The sequence below is a fragment of the Camelus ferus genome, chromosome 3, assembly GCF_009834535.1.
Source record: "Camelus ferus isolate YT-003-E chromosome 3, BCGSAC_Cfer_1.0, whole genome shotgun sequence".
In the NCBI taxonomy this organism is placed as follows: Eukaryota; Metazoa; Chordata; class Mammalia; order Artiodactyla; family Camelidae; genus Camelus; species Camelus ferus.
Window position 1 is genome coordinate 29,328,840 of NC_045698.1, and position 25,315 is coordinate 29,354,154.

Below are 25,315 nucleotides of genomic sequence, written 5' to 3' on the forward strand. Positions count from 1 at the left end.
CTTTCTTGTTTCTTTTCTTTTCTATCTGGGTGTTGTGCCAGAATGAAAACTTTTATCATCCTCATATACTGTTTGTAACTGAGTGGGACCCTATGGAGCCTTCCTGGGACAGACCCCGCCATGTCCTCCACTTGCCTCTTGTTTGTAGAGAAACTTTAGCCTCCTAGGCCTTCCCCGAGTTCCAAAAATAAATTTAATCAGAGAAGTGAGAAAATGCAGACAAAGGAAAACAGTCGAACAAGACAAAATAATAGTGGTTAGCCATTAAAGTCAAGGACCTCCAGTTCCTCCTCAAGGGCTAAAGATAATATTCTGAACCATATCCTTTGGGTTGTTTTGCAAATACTGAAACCCCTACCAGATGGAAAAAGTTAACTGTATGCTGACCACAAGTATTTAGACCCCAGACTGGGTTGTTTAGTGGTTAGGAATATGGGTTCTAGAGCCAGAGGCCTGAAATTAAATCCCAGCTCTGCTGTTTCCTAGCTGTGTGATTTCAATAAGTTATTTAACCTTTCTGTGCCTTAAAATTCTGTTGTGTAACACAGGAATAATAATAGCACCTACCTCACAGAGTAAGAGTATTCTACTTCTTAATTGAAGAATAAATGAGTTAATGTTTCAAGTGTTTAATTCAATGCCTAGCACATGGTAAGAGCTCAAAAGAGTTAGTTATTACCATTTTCCTCAATGGCCAGTTCTGTGTATTGGCACACTTCATTCATCATGCTGAAAAATATCCTAATACTCATCGGCTGGGATAATGGAGTGACAAATTCTTGTTTTGGCCAGTGAGCACTCACTCACTGCCCTGCCCTCAGTGGTGCTGGCCATTCTAAATGGGAAGCAGCTTTCAGAGACGAAATCGCTGGCTGGATAGTCATCTCAAATATTTGTTAATTTTTAGAAGTTCTTCAGCCCCAGCCTCTGAGTGTATATATACCCAATACATACCAATTTCTATTTTTACCAATCAGCTTGATTGACTTGGCTTCTGTCTCACTCTTAACCTTTTGGTCTCACTCTTAAACACACAGGTCAGATGCATTTAATAAATATTAGTTATCTAAGTATATGCATACCCTATTTAAAAATAGACTACTCTAAACGATGGTAAATCCACATGATTGAGTAGCGTAACACTTTAAAAAGCAAAGAGGAATATTTCTATAAAATACTATGGAGTGGTTTTATTAAGTGAAAAACAAGGTGATGAAAGTATATAGTACAATTTATTTAAGAAAGGGAATATAAATGTGTTTATAACATTGTTTGCTTACATTAAAAAAAAGTTTAAAAAATGGTTACCTATGATGGGAGTGGGAGATGGGGGAGAGGAACCAGATGGACAGGATCAGGATGGAAACTAGACTTCTCTGAATATATCTTGAATTTTGTACATTTGGCTTTGGAACCATTTACTACATTTTAATAAAATAAGGTTGCATCAAACTTAAAGAAAATCCCTAAAAATCCAAAGCAAAATGAAGTAAATGAGTTATAATTGAGTAGTAAGTTGGTGGCTTCAATATACAAAAATGTTTCAATTATCTTTAAAGCACAGAAATTTCACACCGCTGGTGGACTATCCCCAAGGACAAAAAGAACTGGAAAGAGATCAAACTCCTTGGTACTTGTATTGTCAGTAACTATAAAAATTAGAAATGTATGTAATTAGACATGAGGATTTTCAGTGTAACAGAAAAGAGACACATGAAATTGAAAGTAAGTAAAAATTCTATCATTCTAAATTTGAATGTGAAATACAGTATAAACTCACTGTCTCTTCTTAAGAAGACCACTAAATAATGTCCAAATGCCATTTCTCATTAAAACAAACTAAGGCTTCTTGGTGATAAAGCTGATTCTAGATCTTGTCAAGGGTGGTCAAATGGTTGATGAGGGACAATTTTTCTTTAATTCATCTAATAAAAGGAATTATAAAATTAGAGTAGCAACTTGTAAACAAATAGCAATTGTTGATACTTGCTAAATCCTTGAAGTGAAAAGCTTATGGAGCACTTGATAGTGAATGGAGCAGGCTTTTGAAACTGTCGACCAGTTTGAACATGAGAAAATGAGAATGGCTTATGGCTCCCAATCTTAGTACCGTATACTTATGAAATATTTTGCAAAAGAAACCCAAATTTGATCAAGCCTGAGAGAGGAATGTGTTAAAGATACCACTGAAACAGTCATCAAGAAAGTTCAGAATGTGGTCCTTACAGTCCAGGAAGGCCAATGTAGTTTCTTCAACAAATTACAAGGGGAAATAAAGGAGGGGGAATGCATAGAATGAAAAAGTTTCAGGAACATGTCACCAAATGTAACATGTGGATCTTGTTTGGGTTATGAATCAAACCAAATATAGAAAAAATAAAAAATAAAAAATCCCCCGCAACTTTCTTGGCAGATGGGGAAGTTAAACACTGACCAGATATTTGGTGATTTTAGTTGTTTAGGTGTGAAATAAATGGTACAGTACAAATGCTTCTTAAAAGTTACCTTAATTTTTAGAGATACATACTGAGATATTTAGGGATGAAATGATATGTTGGGATTGGCTTAAAAATAATCCAGATTAAAATGATAATACAGATTTGGGGATGTGTGTATTAGGCAGAGATAGCCATGGAGCAAGATTGACCATGTGCTGGTAACTGTTGAATCTTAGCTAGTGGATACATGGGATTTCATTTTATTATTTATTTTCCTGTAGATATTCAAACTTTTCCATAATAAAAAAATGTTCTAACCCATTCATTTACAAATGCTCACACTTCTTTGTAAGAGAACTAAGACTCATTTCAGTTCTTCATACTTAAACTGATTTTTTTTTTCTTGTGTTAGTTCTTTCATGCTCCTAGAGAGGAAAGGAAAATGCCAATCTACTCATGGTTCTTGTCTGGAAAGCCTGGCAGAATTAAGCCTGCAATTGGATTGGTTTTTGGCCACTAGCAATGATAATACTGCTACTAGCAAGATAAATAATGAAACTTTAAATTAAGATCTCACACAACCTCAGTTACTGGGCTTTATTGGATTTCTGTTATTTGACATTTAGCTCCCCAGATACTTACTTTTGAAGTGTAAATACAAGCTGATAAGCAATGTGTCCGCTATTAAGCATTAAGCACTCTGCTATGTGGAATATAGATACAGACATAGATATAGATACAGAAATGGATACAGATAAAGGTAGAGAGAGAGAAGGAGGAACAGAGAGGTGCATATATGTTAAATATATGTATGCATTTAGATATTTGTATGCGTACACATATCCCCTGTAGCCTATCATGATCCTTAAGGACTTCAAAGATTTTATAAAGTTGCTGATCCTGCCTTCTATTTTGAAGACGATAAAAAAAAAATGGGGTTAATTTTTTAAACAGGTGATTTGGGTTATATGTGAGAGAATATTTTGACAATTGAGATAATAAAACAACGGTGGGCAGATGTTCATTGCAAAATTTAGAAACTTCCATATTTGATGATTTTCACGAAGACACTGGATAGTTGCATGTCCTGGATATTCAAAAAATTGCTGGTTGACAGTGAATTTAAACTAGCTTATATAGAGATATTAAGCCCCAGGTCACGGGAGAGGGCCGTCTGTTGAGTAAGTGGGAGTTGCCCAGGCCCACGCAAAGTGGAAATAGGTCCCAGACAGAGGGAACACCTTGGTTAAGTATTAAGGGGCGAAGGGCAAGAGATTTGACAAGGGGTGAGGTCAGCGTGGCTGGGTGGAAGACTGAAAGGAAGGGAGCAGTGATGGTGGGAGCCTCAAGCGCAGCTGGGAACCATGCTCAATTGAGCCACCTTTCTGTTCCCTTCCGGCTCCGTAGGCTTTCTCACCTTGGGGTGGGGGTGGGGGTGGACAGGCCCCAGAGAGGGAGGAGAGGGGGAGGGAAGGAGGAGAGGAGGGAGGGAGGGGGGAGGGACAGGGGGAGGGGAGAGGGACAGGGGGAGGGGCGGGGCGGGGCGTGAGGGGGAGGAGCGGGACGTGCCGGCCTCACGCTGCGGCGCGTCACGTCACGTGCGGCGCCGGCGGCCATGGCGGGAAGCCATCCGCGCAGCCGAGGCAGCTCCCCTCAGCCGCATCACAGCGACTGGGGTCGTCTCGAGGCGGCCATCCTCAGCGGCTGGAGGAACTTCTGGCAGTCGGTGGGCAAGGAGAGGGCGGCCCCGAGGGCCTCCCCAGAGGAGGCAGACGAAGAGGCCAGTATGCTGACGCGGCTGCCGGTGAGCGTGGGCCGCCGGCCCCGGAGGACCTGAGGCCGGACCGAGAGGGGCGCCTCAGTGAGGCGGACTCGGGGGCCTGGGAGCCTCCCCGCCCCCCCCCGCCCCCCCCGCCTGTGTCTGGCCCTGTCCTTGCAGCCTTTCTGGGCAGTGTCGTCACCTGGGAGCAACAGTAGAGCAGAAACGCCCTGCCGTTGATCCTTGGGGCCCCGCAGCCGGGCCGAAGGGTGCCTCAAAACTCACCTTTAGGGAGCGCTCTGGTCACCAGCCAGGTCGCCCTCACGTTTTCTGCCCCCAAATCAGGTCTTCGGACTGGACGCCCTGAACGTCGGGTTAAGGAAATGCAGAGACCGTTCTAGACTTTCTGGTTAGCTTGGAAAAGTATCCAGTGCCTGTGTTCTCAGCAGCATCCATCCGGGGCTGGTATAGGGGTCCCGCAAACAAACACTCTTCGAGGATTTTTCGTCTATTTATCATACTGTATATTTCAAGTAACAAAACTACCAGTCGATTGAAAATAAATGACCTAAGTTATAAGTGCCTCAAGTTACAGGAGAGAATTACACACATTTATTGTTAAAGTTTTTAGGTAGATAGGAACAAGGAGGAGAAAGTCTTAGAAATTATTAAATTTCTGTATCTCAGCTGGACTGTTGACACATCCTTCTGACGTCCATCAGAAATTGAAAACTGCAGGCTTAGATCGTCTCCCAGTGTCTTCCCCTTGCAGAGGTTCTTTGAAATAATAGATTGTACAGAGGAACTCAGGTGACATTTGATTTGATCTGGTGGTAAAATCGGAAATTCATCCCCTTGGGAAGGATTTTATTTTGAAGAATAAATTATTTAATTAATTTATTCAGATAAATGATGTGGCAGAATATGAGGATAAATTAAGTGAACTGGTTGTTTTGCTGGGAAAATCACCAGAAAATGGGTGATTTTTCAGGAATGTTTCAGTGTGTCAAAAATTAAGTGTTCGGTTATGATTCTGTCTTGATGGCAGGAAATTAACCTCAGGATGATAAATTTAATTAAAAATACTATTAACTTGATCTTTGGTTATCTAGTATAAAAACTCTTTGCTCATTATCATGATGGATTTAGTTATTAAGGCGACATACTGTTCAGTTGACCTTTGGTTTCCCAGTATAACGTAATAATTATTTGTTATTTTGTAGTTTATTATCAAAAAACTATTTCCCAAGATAAATTATTCATCCTTTTTACTTACTTGCTGCTTCCTTCTGTTTCAGATTGATGTACAACTATATATTTTGTCATTTCTTTCACCTCATGACCTATGTCAGTTGGGAGGTACAAGTCATTATTGGAATGAAACTGTACGAGATCCAATTCTGTGGAGATATTTTTTGTTGCGGGATCTTCCTTCTTGGTCTTCTGTTGACTGGAAGTCTCTTCCAGATGTAGAAATTTTAAAAAAGCCTATATCTGAGGTCACTGATGGTGCATTTTTTGACTACATGGCAGTGTAAGTATCTAGTTTTATGAATTAAAGAGATGATATTAAATCTGACTATATTACAAGTCAGTAGTATAAGTTAATTTGTTTCATGAATTTTGGGTCTCAGTGTCCTTTTGTAAAAATTGGGAGTTAAGTTAAATAACTTCCTTCATAGGACTCTTTGAGCTTTCGCATTTTGTTATTTCCCTGAAGTACCTTACTAGAGTATTTGAATAATTATAGGTAGTTCATATGGCAAGAAGTAAAACACATCTTAAAATTTTCATTACCTTAAGAACACTTGTTATTTTGTTAAATAGTAAATACTTTTCCTTATCCAGAAAAGGGATGGCCAGAGTTCAGACAGCAGTTCTTTTGCAGGGAAGAAAATAATTGTTAAGATTCTGAGAAATAAGATTTTGTTATCACTCAAAAACATTGACATTTTCAAATATCGTGGAGGTAGAAGAATCAGTGTTACTGAGCAGCTGTACTGTATTGGATTCTGTGATAGATACATTATGTATGTTTATTTATTTAATCCTCACCTGATAAGAAGGTCTTCTCCTTGTGTTATGGATGTGGAATTGAGGTTCAGCTTGGTTACGGATTTGCCTGAGGTCATGTAACTTAAAAGGGAATGTTCAGATTGGAATCCCATCATGCTACCTTGAAAATACAAAATGTCATTGGTTCTGGATATAACCTACTTTATCAAGAGCCCCAAATTTAAGTCATTGTAAGTAAAATTTAAAGAATATTTGTGCTTTAGGTAAGAATTGTTTAGCTGTGCTAGATTTAGTAACTACATATAGGATTTTTTTCTTATTTTATTTAAGTTATTCAGACTCTTCCCTTATTCCAGTACAGTTGCCATTACATCAAGTCTTATGAGACCACTTGATTAAATGATATGTTATACATAATTTTAACAAGTGCTACTGTACTCTAACTTGCTGGGTGTTACCTCTACATTGTCCCACAACGAACCATAACATTGAGTGTATCTGTGGTGCTATGGTACCATGTTTTCCCAGGGATGATAGTAGTCATAGTTACTACCATCTGTGATCAAATAAATTATTTCTGATCCTTATGACCCTGGGTTGATTGTTATTGCTCAGATAATGCAGATGAAAAAACAGAAGTTCCGACTGTAAGTGGCTTATATGACTAAAGTGGTGAGCCTTGGCAAGCTCTACCTGGCTTCAAAGTTGATTTTTTTTCCTTCTTGAATTACAAGGCTTCTAAGTAACTAAGACAATCACTAACCAGCTTGATTTAAAGGGCTTTAGGTTTTATTTTGATTTGAGTAACTTTGTTTTAATTTTTGATAACATTGAATTGCTAGTTTAGAAATTTATAGCTATTGGAGGAAATTGAGTTGTCTTTTTCACATGATTCTTGGTTTGCTAGGTTATCTGTAAGGAACGTTTGAGCCTCCTTGTGTATTAACGCTATTGAACTGTTACTGTTAATAGAAGTACCCTAGGAAACTTGGTTATATTGGGGCCCTTAGTCATTTTTTTTTCAGTTTTTACTGCTAGGGACATTTATGTTAACTATCTGTGTAGTTTATCTTTAGTGCAGGGTTTCTCAGTCTTGGTACTATTGACATTTTTGGACTAGATGTTATGGGAACTGTCTTGTGCATTGTAGGATGTTTAGCAGCATCCCTGGACTGTATCTACTAGATGTCAGTAGCACTGCCCCACTCCCCGCCCTAGTTGTGATGACAAAAATGTCTCCAGACATTACCAAATGTTCCCTGGGGGTGCAAAATCTCCCCAGATTGAGAATCAGTGCTCTATGTGGTAAATTTTAACTATTTTAACTTTTGAAACAAGTGTTAGACCAAGTGTTTCATGAGAGAATTTAAATGAAAAATTAGAAAGTAAGTGACCCCTTCCTGGGGAAGATTTCGTCAGCTACTGGAGCACTACTACACCCATAGCGCCTTGCACTTTTTTCTGTCCTGCCACTCGGCATACATATTATAATGATGTCTCTCTACTGCCCTCCATGAGGATTGGGACTGTATAATCATTGTATCCCTTGTGTCTAGCAAATTCTCAATAAATTATATACTGTTGAATGAATAACTAAGTAAGTTTTTGTCTGTGTTAATTTTCTAATTGTGACAATTTTATACAGCTATAAAATGTGCTGTCCACATACAAGAAGATCCTCAAAATCCAGCCGTCCTATGTATGGAGCTGTCACTTCATTTTTACACTCATTGATCATTCAGAATGAACCACGATTTGCTATGTTTGGACCCGGTTTGGAAGAACTAAATACATCTTTGGTGTTGAGCTTGATGTCTTCCGAGGAACTTTGCCCAACAGCTGGTTTGCCTCAGAGGCAGATTGATGGTAATTTTCATGTTAATCTGTAGTATATAATAGTTCAAACACTTTGAGCTTGAATGTTAAATAGAAATTTGTTTTTTAATTAATTAACTCTTTAATGCAATGAAATATACTAATTTGGTGCATGGGAGCCCCCAGATTGCTATGGATTGAAAGAATTAATTTACTTTTTGTAAGAGGTAAACTTCCTCTTACTTTCTCAATCCAGGATGTTAGATTATATGAAAGCAAATTATATGCTGTCAGACTGTTTTGTTTGTACAATATTTACCATACTTTAAAAGAATGTTAACAGCAGAAACCATTTAGCATCTACTTTGTGCAAAGTACTTTGACATATATTGGAATTTTAAAAAAGTTAAATTTTCATCTTGCCATTATTCCTATGAAAAACAGTGGCAACAACAGCCATGCAGTTAGTTTAGTAAGCAGGGTATATAATAAATACATATAACAGTGTAATCTGGTATTATTAAAATTCATTTATTGATAACACCTATTAGATACTACAGATGCAGAGATTTAAAACAAGCTCCATCAAAAATCTCATGTCTGCCCTGAATGTAATTGGTGTAGGTGAGGACGGAGACAAATACACAGGTGATTACAATATGGGATAATTAGCTTCTGTGTAGAAAGGTAAGGGTCAGAGAAGGCTCTGCTTTGAACATGATGCTTCAAAGAATTATTAGGATAAGTAGGAACTGGTCATCAGAAAAAGAGTAAAATATTCTAAGCTGTGAGAACTACATTTCTAAAAGCACAAAGTTCTGGGTGTGCATGACACATTTGAGTATCCGTGTGTCTAGAGTGGGGCTAGGTGAGAATACACTTATAAGCCAAGCTTAAGCATTTGGGAGCTGTTGAAGGATTTTTAAGCAGAAAAGTGGGGATCAAGATGGCATTTTATTTAGATCACTCTGCTCCTGAGTAGATAATTGATAAGAAGGGACTATAAATATAGGAAGACCTGTTAAGAAACCATGATAATACTGTGATAAAAATATGAAGGATATAGAATGAACTGAATATGTATTAGGAGTAATAAGGATAACTCCAGGTTTCTGGTGTGAGTTTTGTATTGGATGATGGTGCCATTCACTAGGACAAGGAAATACAGGAGAAGGAAGAGAAACATTTGATACAAGTAGAGATGCTTACTATAAGCAGTCTATTTCAGTGGAAGCTCTGTTAGGACAGAAATCTTGTCAGCTTTATTCTTAATTGTATTTGTGGTCCCAAGCACATAGTAGGCACTTGGTATAGATTTGATGAATGAATGAACAAATGACCTTATGGATTACTTTATGCATCCATATGTCAAAAAGGAAGATCTGGGGCTAGAAATGAAAATCGGAATCATATGGAATCCACATGGACTTGGAAGTTTCTGAGGATAGAGAGGAAGATTGTGAACTAGGTGCTAAAATTTTCAGTGAATGTTTAGAGGAAGGTATTATCAAAAGGAGATTCATAAATGACAGTCAAGGAAGGGAAGATGGTACTACAGCTAAACGGTGTGTCTCAAAAAGATGGAGTTTTTTGAAGAGGGCTGGTGAGTAATGATTAAGACATGACATTGAGGAATAAAGAGAACATTCACTTCATCTCTTTACCATGAAATATGAGAGAATAAGCAACTTTGTTTACTTGAGAGCCTGCTGTAAGAGAAGCAGCCCCTAGGGGATGACCAGTTTCAGGTAGGGCTGTGAGGTACAAGGAAAACTTCAAGAAGAGGTCAGAGATATGGGGAAATTTGCTGTTTGTGAAGTGGCAGTTTCATTCTCCATACAGCAGCTGGAGGTTTTTTGTTTTTGTTTTTGTTTTTGTTTTTATTTTTATTTTTGTTTTTGTTTTTTTAAATGCCAGTCTAATTGTGCCTCAGACCCTGCAAGGTCAGGGAAGAATAGAGGGATGGGTCATTGGCAAGGTGGTGCAGAACAGTATGGAAGTCATATTGGGCTGAGGTTAGATATATTGAGAGGGTAATTTCTGGAATTTAAACTGATGAAAACAAAGGTCAGAGACATGGTTGAATATGTTTCTATAATCTCTTTGATTTGGCCAATTGAGGCCAGGGAACTAGGGTCACTATGCCTGGGATGCTTGCAGTCCCAGCCACCAGGATCTATATATATGTGTTGCCTGGAATGGTGACATAAAATGGCATGGCATGGCTTTTTTAAACACCTAGATTGGTTATAGTACAGGGATTAAGGATATGAAAGGTGCAGTTGTACTAATGAGTTAAGTAGAGGCCAGAATTATTAAAGTGTTGTTCATCTAAAGAGCAGTGGCTTTGAAGGAAAGAGACATAATTAAAGGCATTTTTAAGCAATCTCTTCAGCTCTAGTCAGAAGAATGGAAAGTAGGGGGCAGAAGTGGATTTAGGAGACTAGTTAGAAATGATTGCAGAAGTCTAGGTGAGAGATGATAATTTAGACAAAAAGGTGGGGGCTGAAGACAAAGGTGGTCAGATCTAAGAAGACATTTATATAGCAAAAAGAAGTAAAGCAAGGAAGAAGGGAAGGATCTTTCCAGGAGGCAAGAGGAGAATCAACCCCCGAGTGTTACACAGCCAAAGAACAGAAGAAGTTAAAAAAGAAGGGCAAATAACCATGTTGAATGATTCAGAAATAAAATAGTAAGAAGCTAGTTTTAGCACTTGTTACTTACCAGTTACCCTACTAGGAGTTTTACATATGTGATCTCATGTAATGCTTACAATAATCCTAAAAATTGTGTATTTCTGTATTTTGATGTCAAAACTGAGGCTCCCAGAAACATGGCTATATGTGGCAAATTTAGGATTCTAGCTCAAGTCTAATTCCAAATCCCAGTGTCTGCCATATTTCCTCAATTTTCTAAGGTACCATAAATTTAAAAAACAGCTTTTCAGAGTGGGAGAAAAAGCCATCTCATTGAATGTATACACGGAGTATAAGACAAATGAGAAAAAAAAAAAAAAAAGAAACCAAGTCTTGGCCTTAAAGATAAGTAGTAGTAGTTGTTAAGATGCAGCTGCTACTGATAGTATAATAATAAAGTTGATGATAGCGATGATGGTATGACAAGGAATGTTAAAGCCTGGCAGTTTTTTGTTCTTTATTCATAGTTTTATTATTGTGTAAATGAAAATTGCATACAGCATCTTTTCTTCACAGACATTTCATTTTGTTCCAAAGCTATATATAACTCTTTGAGTGTTTTTTATTTGCTCTTTTTGGTTATACTGAGTAATTTTTTTTCATTCTGATATTTTGCTGTCTATATTAATGATTTGTTTTGGTAACTGTAATTTCCTCCTTTAGGTATTGGATCAGGAGTCAGTTTTCAGTTGAGCAACCAACATAAATTCAACATCCTGATATTATATTCAACCACAAGGTAAGGCTACCTACTTGGCAGCCTACCTGAGACCTCAGGAATGGAATATTTTAGGGGGATGGAGCCTGTTTAGTGTCTGTTAATGTTCCTACAGAAAAGAAAGAGATAGAGCAAGAGAAGAACATACAAGTGCAGTTAACAAGATGTTCAGTCTACAGAATGAAGGGGATGATCAACAGGGAAGCCGGTACAGTGTAATTCCACAAATTCAGAAGGTGTGTGAAGTTGTCGATGGGTTCATTTATGTTGCAAATGCTGAAGCTCATAAAAGTAAGCATTATCTTATTTTCTTTTTAAAAGCATTTTCTTTGCAAAGCAAGTAAAAGAATATGTTTTTAGGCTTTACTGTGGCTTCTTAAGAATATGAGGGCTAATTTTATCAGTGTGATTGTATTATTACTGTTAATATTGGAATCTCAAATCTTGATGTGTATTGGGATAACCAGGGGAGACTGTTAAAAACATAGCAGCATGATTTCTACCCTGGTGGATTGTGACTCATAGATTTAGGTTGTGTCTTGGGCATCTGAATTATTTAGTATCTGCTAAATACTAAAGTTTGATACTTTAGCTAGGTAGTATTTTTTATTGTATGCTTCTGCACTTTTTGTTATCGATGTTTTGTCTGCTTTTGGCTGTATGCAGATAACTGAAAAATAGATGTGTGGATTGGAGTGTTGAAGTAGATTAGTTATGAAAACTCCATATATTCTAAACAATTGTCATTCACAATGTGAAATAGCATGAAATTAGAATATTATTGGGCCAAGCCAGTATTTTAATTTCTTTCCCAAATCCTTTGTGAACAATGTAGGGCATAAATATACAATACATTGTTCTCACTTGGAACAAGGTAGCAGCAGCCTATTGCTGAAAGAATTTAAAGTTTATGATGCACTGAAACTAACTATAGCAACAAAAGCCAAATCCTGCTCAACTACTGACTAGTTGGACTCATCCCACTGCATTAATGGCCTAACAGAAGGTGTGTGCCAATTTCTAGGTAAATTCTCTTTACCTCAGTCTCTTCTGTGCTTCCACATAAAACATCTAGCATTAAATTTAAAATTATAAGATATTATAATTTATAATATATTATTAAAAAATCAAAAGGAAATGACCCATTGTCAAGAGATAAAGCAGCCAATGGAACCAGACCCAAAGATGGCATGAATGTTGGCACTCTCAGAAAGGATCATTAAAAGAACTGTGATCAAAAATAATTAACATTAAATCTTTGTTTTCTATTATTATATAACAAATTACCACTGACCTAGTGGCTTAAAACAGCATATATTTATTAGCTCTGAGTTCTCTATGTCAGAAGTCCAAGTACAGTGTGGTTGGGTACTCACAGGCTGAAATTAGAGTGTCAGATGGGTTGCATCCCTTTCTGGAGGCTCTGAGGGAAAATCTGCTTCCTAGCTTACTCAGGTTATTGGCTGAATTCAGCTCCTTAATGTTACAGGACTAAGGTCCCTGTTTCCTTGCTGACTGTCAGCTGGAGGCTGTTCTCAGCTTCTACAGGCCATCTTCATTCCTTGCTATGTGACTCCCTGTGTCTTCAAATCCAGCAACGGGGAATCCCTCTTACTTAGGAAGAATCTCATCTTTTTTAAAGGCTCACCTAGTTAGATCAGGCTCACTGAGGGTAATTCCCTTTCTTGAAGTCAACTGTCTTATAATACAGCCTAATCATAGCAACGGCAGCCTAATCATGGCAGTGATACCCCATCACGTTTACCAAATTCCTCCCACACTCAAAGGGGCAGGAGTTATACAAGGGTTCGAGTCAATTGGAGTCGTTTTAGGAATCTGACTACCACAAAATGTGAGTGATTTACACTCCAGTGAAAGGCAGAGATTGTCAGTTTGGATAAAAAAGCTACACTCAACTGTATGTTCTAAGGCCTTTGAAAGGATAGTGATAGCTTAGAATTTGTGAGAGGAAAATATCTATATCAAAGTATTTTTCCTTTTAAACCGAGACATCTGAATGGTACTGTTTTTATTCTCTGATTTCACCTAAATTCCTATCCTTGCAAGGCTGATTAATGTAGTTTTATGAAAGATCAGTAAATGAACACAGCAATAGAGACAGTTTCTTATGTTTGGATCCTGGTAATTTTTTGCTTTTCTTGTTTTGTTAATGTTTAATTTTATTTTATTATTTTAAAAATCATTACAAGTAATGCAAATTAAGGATTTTGACTACATCCTTTAGGACACGAATGGCAAGATGAATTTTCTCGTATTATGGCAATGACAGATCCAGCTTTTGGATCTTCAGGAAGACCAATGCTAGTTTTATCTTGTATTTCTCAAGCTAATGTAAAAAGAATGCCCTGTTTTTATTTGGCCCATGAGCTGCATCTGAATCATCTAAGTCACCCATGGATGGTAAGGTCCTATTTTCTCTCATGAGAAAAATCTTACTTTATTTTTCAGTCTTTTAATTGATTTAATTGTTTTATTCTTTCCTACAAATTTTTTAAAGTAAAATAGCATTTATGAAAGTCAATTTTGGTAGCTTAATTAGTGGGAGATATTTGGTGTCAAAGCTGAGCTCCAAGATAATTAATAAGCTTCATATTTGTAGTAATTATAAGACAGAGGTGACAATAATATTTTTTATCTAAGCTCTCTAGAAGACAAAACTTGAGTGACTCACCCAGAGTTTATTGGGATGTTTTTAGTCCTGTTATGTTATTAGTGTTTAGAAAAATGTCCCTCATAATTATAAGGTTTTGGGCTCAGTTTCTTATTGATAATGGTCTCTCTTTATCTGCTCATAGGTCCAGGATACAGAGGCTGAAACTCTAAATGGTTTTTTGAATGGCATTCAGTGGATTCTTGAAGAAGTAGAATCTAAGCATGCAAGATAATCCTCCTTAGTCTAGACCTTGGGAACTGAAAGCATCTGAAACTTGTTACTAAGGTCATGATATGGATATTTGCTCAGTCAGCTCATTCTGCCCTGCCTTTTTGCAGGTAGGCTTTATATTGGATAGCTGTAGCTGCTGTGTTTTTTATATAATTTTTACTTTTTACCTTAAATCAATTACAAGAAAAAAGTTTCAGTACTAGCATTTAGCCCCAAAATGAACCTTAAAAGATTTTTTGATAACTTTTATATTTTCTGGGTTTTTTAAAATATTAAATTCTGGAAAAAAAAAAAAAAACAAGTTTGTGCTTCTCTTATTATTTGTGGTTTCTATTCTTTTCAGTTTGAAGATTGCCCTGAAGGAGAATAGCAAATTTACTAAGCTTTCTATAGGTTCTTTTCAAGGGTCCTTAACTGATTATCAGGAAAGAAGTCTTTATCTATTTTTAATAAATATATTGCTTAAAGACTAGGATATTTGCTAGCATTTCATTTAATATTATTGCCATACAACTTCTGTTTTTTTTCTCAAACAGTAGGAATTAACTTTATTTCTTATTTACTTTATGAATAATCATATTCAATACTAATTCAGTGAAAGTAACTGAAAGTTCTTGCTATGTCAGATAACTTTGAAAGCTTATGAAGTACTAAAGCCAAATTTTATTCCATACTCATAGAGAAAACATTCCAGAGACTCACATGATCATATGGCCTCCTCCTCACTAATTGCTTGCACTTTGCAGAGGAAACTTTACAGCCTTCCGATCTCATTGGAATTGAGGAATTTTAGGATTATAATAAAAGGAGCATAGTATTCTTAGTGGCGCTGCACCTAAGATTCAGCTTCCATTCTGCAAGTGCGTATTGTTCCAAAGCAAGGAGCTCCCATATCTTGGGTCCACTTATTCAGAACTTCGTTTCAGCAACATGTAGGTGAGGGCAGAGTGAGAAATGCTGACATCCTGCTCTTTCTGGGAAGATAGCCTATGACTTGGAGAAGGAGTGCTATTTCCTTGGCTCTCCCAGTCTAGATTGGAGTTTCCATCTTTCTGAGCTGGAGGAAGGGAGGAGGGAGTGGGTCTTGGTTCATATCCCACAGACTCTTGCTGTTCTTACTGAGTTATAGTAAATTTTTTTTCAAATGCATGTTTCTTCATTCACTTCATTTCATCTGCTTCATTTGCTTTTTTTTTGAATACATGTTTTTCATTTCTTAGGACTATTTACAGATTTTAATGCTTTTTTAAAAAATTAATTTTCTCCAGTTTCTCTAGGGAGCTATTGCATGAAACTCTTCGTGCTGTTATACCAAAAGTAGATTCCCCCTCTCCTTTTAAAAATATATATAGTTATGTTACCTCATTCATTTCTGATAATTTATGTCTTTTCTCTTCATGGTCAGTCTGGCTAGAATTTTATTGTTTTCACTATTCTTCTTAAGGATCAGCTTTTGGTTTTATTGAATTACTCTGTATTCTATTTCATTGATTTATGCTCTAATCTCTTTTCTGCCTCTTAAAATAAAAATTCATTTTTTCTAGATTATTAAGGTAGAAACTTAAGTAATTGATTCTAGTTCTTTAAAAGAAAACATCTACACATTTTGTTATATTTTGTATACTTACTGTCATTCAATTAGAATATTTTCTAATCCCTTTTGATTACTTTTTTAATCCAATGATTATTTAGTAGTATTGTTTTAGTGTTGTTTAATCTCTCTTTCCTAGAGACTTTATTGTTACTGATACCTAATTTTTTAAATTAAAGAACATAGTCTGTAAAATTTCAGTCTATTATTGAGACTTGCATTATGGTCCATTTTATGGTCTATTCTGGTGAATATATTCCACATGCACTTGAAAAGAGTTTACATTTTGTATTTTGTTTGGTGTGATAATTGGTATTTATCTGTTAGGACAAGGTAATTGATAATGTTTAGATATTCTACATGGCTATATAGATTTTTGTATAGTTATATCAATTAGTAGGAGGCATTAAAATCTTCAACTGTGATTGTAGAATTGCCTATTTTTCCTTTTAATTCTGTCAATTTTTGTTTCATGTATTTTGATGTTGTTTTTAAGTGCACACACTTTTATGATTGGCCCTTTTAATCATTATAAAATGTCCTTTTTGCTGATAATACTCATGGTCTTCAAACCCATTCTCTACTGTTAATATTCATCGCTTCAGCTTTTTAAAAACTGTTGTTTTCATGATATATCTTTTCCATCCATTTTCATTCAACCTAAATCTGTCTTTATATTTTAAGTGTGTCTCCTATGGATAGAATATAGTAAATCTTACCTTTTCCTTTTCCATTCCGGCAATACCTTCATTTTAATTAGAATGTATAGATCATTTACATTTAATGTGATTATTAATATGATTGTGTTCAGGTCCACCATTTTATTATTTGCTTTTTTATTTATCCATTCTTCACCAATGTTGTTTTTCTATTCCTTCTGTCCTATCTATTTTGAATTATTTTACTTTTTTTAAGAATCAATTAAAATTTTTCTGTTCACTTTTTAGCATATCTCTGCATTTTTAGAGGTTGTTCTGGTGATTACAATATATGTACTCCTCAGAATTTTCCTATAGTTAATATTATACTAATATGTGTAATCAGAAATACTATTAACTGTTTAAGCTCTATTATTCTCACTACTCTTTTTTGCTAACAGCTATTAAATGTATTATACTTTAATATTTACAAATCCTAGAAGACAGTGTTACAATTTTTGATAAAATAGCCCTATGTATTATAAAGAAATTAAAGAAGAGAAAATTTAAAAATAGTAAAAGTAGTCTTTTATGTTTTCAACATACAGGCAGGCACACCTCTTTTTATTGTACTTCACTTATTGCACTTCACAGATACTGTATTTTTAACAGATTGAAGGTTTGTGGCAATCCTGCACTGAGCAAGTCTGTCAGCACCATTTTTCCAGCAACATTTGTTCACTTCATGACTTTATGTCACATTTTGATAATTCTCATAATATTTTAAGCTTTTTCATTATTACATTTCTTATGGTGATCGGTGATCTTTGTTACTACTCTGACTTGCTAAAAGGCTCAGATGATGGTTAGCATTTTTTAGCAATTAAATATTTTAAAATTAAGATATGCACATTATATCTTTAGATGTATTGCTATTGCACATTTAAAAGACTACAGTATACTGTAAATATAACTTTTGTCTGTATTTGGAAACCCAAAAGTTCATATGACTCACTTTATTGCAATATATACTTTATTTTGGTAGTCTGGAATCAAACCTGCAGTACCTCTGAGGCATGCTTGTATATAAAATCCTGAGTCAACAGTTTTATTCTTTCAGCTCTTTCAGGATGTTCTTTTGTTCCCTTCTAGCCTCTGTAATTTCTGATAAGAGGTTATTCACTAATTGCATTTTCATTCCCTTGAATGTCATTTTTTTTTTCTGCTTATAAGTTTTCTCTTTGTCTTGCTTTTCAACAGTTTTACCATACAGTGCCTCAGTATGGCCTTGTTTATCCAGCTTGAGGATTAATGATCTTATTGAATATAGAAATTCATGTCATTCACCACGTTTGGGAAATTTGGGGTCATTATTTCTTCAAATATATTTTCTTCCCCATTGTCTCCTCTTTTCTTCCCTCTTAGGTCTCTGTTATATAACACGTGTTACACCGTTTGTTATTATTTAACCTGTCACTGAGGCTTTGCTTATTTGTTTCAGTCTTTGTTCTCTACACTTAATAGGATCAGTCCCATGATTTCATTTTCTGACATTTTTAATAGAAAAAATTACCTGTCAATACATTTGTTGATGGTTATTTAGTTCCTGTTTATTCTAGGAACTGTATGTCAATTATAGCAGGACAAGATTTTTTATTTGTTTTGTTTTTGTTTTGATGTTAGAGAATGTAAAAGTACAAAGTCATAGCTTGTTTTTCAGATGATGCTATAACTAACAGAAGACTATTCTTAAATTCTGAAAAATATGAGAGTGCTATCCCTAGATTTCCAGAAGGTGGTACTATCGCCACATGAAGAAAGACAGAATTTGTGACCAAAAAAGTAGCTATCTCAACTTAACTTTTACAATTTTGATCAGATTGGATTTTCAGGAGTAGTTTCTAAAGTGTATTCTAGAGAATAGTAATTTCCTTGATAACTGAGTCAACATAGCGGTAGTTCTTAGTGAGTTAAATAAAGTCAAGCAGGTTCCACAGGACTTCTCACAACCTTTAATATGGTGTTACAACATGTGAATCAAAGAAGATCATTTACTTTGGGGCATTTCTCATACTAATTTTACTTACTTCATACTTAATCCCCTTTCCATAGAATATATTAAAGGACACACACATACACAGAGAAAGCATTTTGGAGGAATTCAAACCCAGTAAGATATGATTTTAAAATATTGTCATGATAACCCACAGAATAGGAGAAAAATTTTACAAATTTTATATATATGTATGATAAGGGAGTTGTATTTAGAAAGCATATAAAGAACTATTACAAATCAATAATAAAAAGACGGATGGGGAGTATAGCTCATTGATAGAGTGTGTGCTTGAGGTGCATGAGGTCCTAGGTTCAACCCCAGTGCCTCTGTTAAGGGAAAGAAAACAAAATATAATGAAAAGACAAATAAGAAGAATGAGCAAAGGATCTAAAAAACATTTTCTCCAAAGAATATACACAAATGACCAGTAAGCACATACAAAGACACTCAACATGATTAACCATCAAAGAAATGCAAGTCAAAATCACAGTGAGATACCATTTCATACCCACTCAGATGACTATAATCAAAAAGACAGATAACAAGTGTTATTGAAAATGTAGAGTAATAGAAAACCACATACATTCCTGGTCAGAATGTAAAATGGTACAATTGCTTTAGAAAATGTTTTGGCAGTTCTTCAAAATGTTAAACATAGTGTTATCATATGACCCAACAGTTTCAGTCCTTAGGAATATACCTAAGAGTAATGAAAACACGTGCATACAAAAACGTGTATATAAGTGTTCATAGCAACATTATTCATAAAAGTCAAAAAGTGAAACAACCCAAATGTCTGTCAGCTGAGGAATGGATAAATAAAATACTGTGTACCCATACAATGGAATAGTATTCAGCAATAAAAAGAAGTGCTGACACATACTAAAACATAGATGAATTTTGAAAAGATGCTAAGAAAAAGCCACTTACAAAAGACCAAATATTTGATTCCATGTATATGAAATATTCAGAATAGGCAAGTTTATAGAGACAGAAAGATTTTTGGTTGCCAAAGAGGGTAATGGGAGCATGGGGGTGGATGGAAATAAAATTTATTTCAAATGTCTGTCTAGGCACTTGAATCTCTTGAAGAGTTTCACTGTATATTGCTGAGTTTCAGTAGCTAATCCTGGGGCATGTGTCCTTTTTTCTTTCATGTGAAAACAATATATTACTAAGCGAGAAATCTAGACAAATAATTTACTAAATGAAATAGAAAGTAATAACTGGTAATAAATTGATACATTGTAACAGTATAGACCAGTATTACTTCAGCCTGATTTTTCTAGGTTATTATGAACATTACTGTGTTCAAAAACCATTTGAATTTTTTTCGTGTGAGCTTTCTGTTTATTCCTTTTGCCCATTTTTTTATTGGGTTATTCTTTTTTTTGCCCTCAAAATTTAAAGGACTGTATATATTAGGGAGACTAGTCTTTATCTATGATGTGTATTGGAAGTAATTTTTCCCAATATATCATTTGTCTTCTGACTTTATTATATTTTAGATGTGCAAAGCTTTTAAAAATGTAATCTAACTTATTGACATTTTATTTTATTGTATTTTGAGTGATAGTTAGAAATGCCTCACCAATACCCATGTTTCTACTTGTATGGACTTGTGTGGTTTCATATTTTACACATAAATCTTGGATCCACTTGGAGTTTATTCAGGTATATTGTGAAGCATGGATCCAATTTTGTCTTTTCCCAAATGGGTATTTAATTGTTTCATCTAACAGTTGACCCTTGAACAACATGGAGGATAAGGGTGCCGATCCATGCAGTCAAAAATCCCCATATGACTTAAGAGCGTATAAATTTCTGTGTACACTGTTCCTCTGGTATCCACGATTCCACTTCCATGTAGTATTGTAGTATATATTTTTGAGAAAATCTGCATATAAGTGGATCCATACAGTTCAAATTCATGTTGTTCAAGGGTCAACTGTAATTTATTAAAACATCCATATTTCCCCCAGTGTTTGAGATACCATCTTATTAAACATTAGATTTCTTTTGTAATTGTGTTTGGTCTTGGTTTTCTGTTTTGTTTCTTTGGTCGGTTTCTCTAGTAATGTTCTAATGCCACTCTGTTACACTTGTAGAGGGGTTATAACGTGTTTTAATATCTGATAGGGCTAGTCTTCCATCATTCTTCTTTTGAAAGATTTTCCAAGATATTCTTAAATATTTATTTGTCAATATGACTTATTATATAAACTTATTTTAAAAACTTATACTTTTATTGGAAATGCTATGTATATACCCATACATATATTACACATATATGTAATAACTTGGAGAGAAATTACATAGGTTGTTGAATTGTCTCGTCCAAGACAATGTCTTATCCAATCAATTTATTCAAAACAGAAATGTTTTCAAGTTTTCCTTATATACATATTGTACATTTCTTGTTAAATTTATTTTTAAGAATCTTATTTTATTGTTGCTATTATAAATGGACATTATATATTCTAGTAATTACTTGTAAATGTGAAAGTTACTGATTTTTGTGTATTAAGTTTATATTCTACTTTATTGATTTACATTTCTTTTTAAGATTCCTTTGGTTTTTCCAGATATAAAGTCATGATCTGCAAATACGGAGTTTTACTTCTTCTTTTACAAAGTTTAATCTTCTATGTGATTTTGCTTTGCTGTTATCTACAGTATATTAAATAGTAAGACAGTGAACTTCCTTCCTTGCCTTGTTCCTCATCCTGGTGGAAATAACTCTAGTCAGAGGTTTCCCATTATGTAACATATTAGCTTTAGGTGTGATGTTCAGTAATCATGTTATTTTATTAATTGCTTTTGTAAAATGAGGGATGGGTGCCAAATTTTGTCAAAGGTCTTTTTAGCATTTATGGTGATAATTATGGTATTTCTCCTTAAATTATTAATAGGGTAAAATATTACAGATTAATATTGAACTACTTTTGAGATAAATCTCTCTTGCCTTGTATTATTTGCATGTATTGTTAAAATCTTTTGCTAATATTTGTTTAAAACTTTTTGCATCAATATTTGTGAGTGAATTCATAAACATTTTTAAAAGTATGGTTCTTTATCAAGTTGATGTATCACTGTTATACTTATTTCATAAAAATAATTATAAAGTTTTTCCTTTTTTTTCTCCATTCTCTGAAACAGTTTAGGTAGTACTGGGAGCATGTCGTTTTTGAAATTTTGGTAGAATTTACTCTTTGAAAACATCTGGTTCTGTTTCCTTTATTACAGGATAGTTCAGAATAAATAATAACATTATTTGATGGAAATTGCTCTGTTTAATCTGTCGATCTCTATAGGGACTGTTTTTTTCCTATTTATTGCATATAGGTTTTCCCATTTATTTGCATAGATACTTGTAAACTACTTATGATTTTTAAATAAATGCTGTTTCAGTGATAAATTCCTGTTGATCAGTTCTTATTTTGTATTTGTATGCTTTCTCCTTTTTTCCCCTTAGTTAGGTTAGCTAGTGCTTGTCTATATTACTGCTTATTTTTTCAAGAACTAGTGTTTTGATCTATTTTGTACTTTGCTCTTCTAGTTTGTACCTTATTAATGTCTGCTGTTTTTGTTCTTCTGTCTTCCACTTTCTTTGGTGGGAATTTGATTATTTTTCATTCTTTCATTTTTATTGAGTAAGTATTTAAGGCTCTAAAATTTCCTTCTGATAACTGCCTATATTGTATTCTATAAATTATTTCATGTAGTGTTTTTATTATCATTATTCTTCAGAAATTCTGAAATTTTGATTTTTATTTCCCTCTTCTCAAAGAATTACTTAATAGAAAGTTTAAAATTTTTCATTGAAGAATCTTTCTGTTTTTTGTTATAATTAATTTCTAGTTTTATAACAAGAGAACATGGTATTAATTTTACTTTATGAAACTTGAGGTGGTTCTATGATGACCTCATAGATGGTCAGATTTACTGAATGTTTCATATATATTTGAGAAGGTAATATTATTTTTGATATGTGTCAATAAGATCTACTTGTTGATTACATTACATTGTATATATCTTTGCTTAACACTTTTGTTCTCTTGATCTGTTTTTGAGAGTAAAGTGTTAAAGTCACCTGTTATTACTATATTTCTATTTCTGCTTGCATTTTCTATAATTTATACTTTTTAAAAGAAGTTACTGTATTATTTGATAAATTCATATACATAGCTATTATTTCTTCATTGTGAATTGGGTTCTTTAGCATTATCTAGTAAACTTTGTTATTAATGTTTTTAAGCCTAAAGTCTCCATCATGGAATATCAAGATTTTTATTTACTTGTATTTACCTGGTGCAGCTTTTCTGAGTCAGTTTAAGTGGGTCTGTTTTTTGACAGTTGGGTTTGTTTAGCAGTTGAGTTTTGCTACATGAGCCAATATAAAAATGCTTTTTTATTTAATGGGTCAGTTAAGTTGATTTTTATTGATTAATATGATTATTACATATTATTTAAAGTAATTTTGCTATGTATTATATGTTTATTGTGTTTCTTTTCCTATGTTGTATTTCTTTTTCTTATACTTTGATATGTTCTTAAATATTTTTAATTTTATGTTAATATAAAATATTACATATTTTATATGTTCTGTGTTTATATATTTTTCTAACTGTTATCTTTGTACTAATACCTTTGTTAATGCCCCCCCATTTCCTTACTTGTATTTTCCTCCATCTTCTCTGTCACTTTTTTGCTAATCCTTTTTACCTCTCTCTATTTCATTTTCACTATTTATCAATTTTAATTTTTGCTTATATCCCTTATTGTATTCTCAGTCAATGCTGTTCTTCCTTGATTGTTGTTTTTTTCTTTATTTTTATTTTTTTCTCCTGAGTTAACTCTCATTTTACATCTTCCTATTTTTATTTCTATTTCTATTTTGAACTTTTAAATATATTCTTCAAGTTGTTTTTTTTTTTCACACCTGCAAATGCTTCTTTAAGGATATTTAATTTTGATTGGCATATTTTGTTACAGTGTTTCCCTGCTTTGTGGCAGTTTTGGAGGAATAATTTTCATCATCTGAAACGTTTTGCTTTTAGTTTACTTTTTCTATTATAATACTTTTAGTAAGGATGTTGTCTTCTATCTTCTGTTAATTTTTGGAATATCTTCTACTTTTCTAGGCCAGCAATAACAGGTGTTTATGTAGGAAAGGATGAGTTTTGGTGGCTTACTAGATTTATTAGCTCATGAGTGCCCTCTTCTGTTGGCATGATGAAGTGCAGGTTCTTTAATGTCTACATTATTGGGGCAATGTGGGGGAGAGGGTAATTTTCTTCTGATGTTTCGATTTTCTTTTTTTTCTTTCTTTTTTTTTCTATGCTATCTGCCATTTATTAGTACTTTGATAAGAGAAATCCAAAGTCCACCACACTACTAGAGGGGTTCTGGAATTCTAGGCTCTCTCTTAAGATGAAGGCTGCAAAGCTCCCGTTTGTTGTACTAAACCGGGTTTGCCCAGGAGGTAAACCTACAGCTGGACCAGCAAAGATGCTAAGGGAGGAACTCTATTTTAACTGGGCCTTGTTGGTGAGAGATACTGATAGAGAGAGTGGAAAGAATAGCTGGCTATCTCATCTTCATCAGGAAAACTGTACATTTCCATGATTTGGGCTATGTCATAGGCATCAGAGTACAAAGCAGGAACTGAGGCCACCAGCCTCTCCAACTGAGGATCTTGGATTTGGACATCACTTGTAGGACTCTCAGTGAGAACAGAGTCCCCCACCCAATTGAAAGGGCCTAAGGGCTGAGGTGAGAAGGAGCTACAGAAATCTGAAACTGTTGGGGGGAAAAATGAGGACTTGTTGATGCTGTTGACACGTTCTTGGCTGGAAGGATCTGGTTTGGTGGCTTCAGTGATTTCTGTTGCTGCTGCTGCTGCTGCTTCCTCATTTTGAACCGCCGATTCCTGAACCAAATCTTTACTGTTGAGTCTGGTAGGTTGAGTTTTAAAGCAAGTTTTCTCTGGAGATTTTTATCTGGAAACATGTTGCAGCTAAACAGAGCCTCCAACTCTTTGTGCTGTGTTTGGGTAAATGAGGTGCATTCTTGATGCTTCTTCCAGTTCTTGGGACCAGCCAGTAACTGTGAATCATCCTGGGAGTTCATGCTGGAATCATCCACATAGATAAAAGGATCTGGCTGGGTGTTCTCTTGGGCCATTTTGTTCATCAGGGGTGCTGACATCTGGCAAAGAAAGCCTGTCATAAATTCCCTTGGATTGCCTATTTTCAAGACTTCTTGATGTGTTTCTCTGGAAATGCAGTTCCTTTAGTGTCGATTTTCTTATGTTTGTGTAGGACCTTTAATTTTTAAGTTATACAATGTGATGATTTAATATACAAATACATTATGAGACAATTATCACAATCAAGTTAATTAAAGGGTGGTTTTTTTTTCAAGAAACTTATTTTTACCACTTCTTTCCTTCTCTATTATCCCCAAATCCACAAGAATCCTCCTTCAAGGCTATTCCCTTTCCAAGTCTTTCCTACTCTTCCAGAGATGGGGTACAATTCTCACCTATGATTGCAAGCACTTGCAAGGCTCTCCCTCTTAATTCCCCACAGCCAGAAAGAACTCTGAACATCTGGGTATCAGCTTTATTCTCAGTATTTCTGCCCTCAAGGTAGGATTATATCTTTTAGAAGATAATTATT

The 25,315-nt window shown here is 34.8% G+C and overlaps 1 protein-coding gene and 1 pseudogene across 1 annotated transcript; one reads left to right on the forward strand and one right to left on the reverse strand.

Annotated features, from left to right (window-relative positions):
* The first annotated feature begins 4,023 nt into the window (after positions 1-4,023).
* FBXO4 (F-box protein 4) lies at positions 4,024-14,645 on the forward strand. The gene is made up of 7 exons (XM_032471589.1): positions 4,024-4,242; positions 5,496-5,731; positions 7,859-8,079; positions 11,388-11,463; positions 11,558-11,733; positions 13,688-13,863; positions 14,259-14,645. Exons 1-7 carry the CDS (start codon positions 4,054-4,056, stop codon positions 14,346-14,348), a joined length of 1,164 nt encoding a protein of 387 aa, XP_032327480.1. The 5' UTR covers positions 4,024-4,053; the 3' UTR covers positions 14,349-14,645.
* A 9,115-nt stretch (positions 14,646-23,760) lies between these two features.
* On the reverse strand, positions 23,761-24,986 carry LOC102512174 (annotated as a pseudogene).
* Positions 24,987-25,315: the final 329 nt, after the last annotated feature.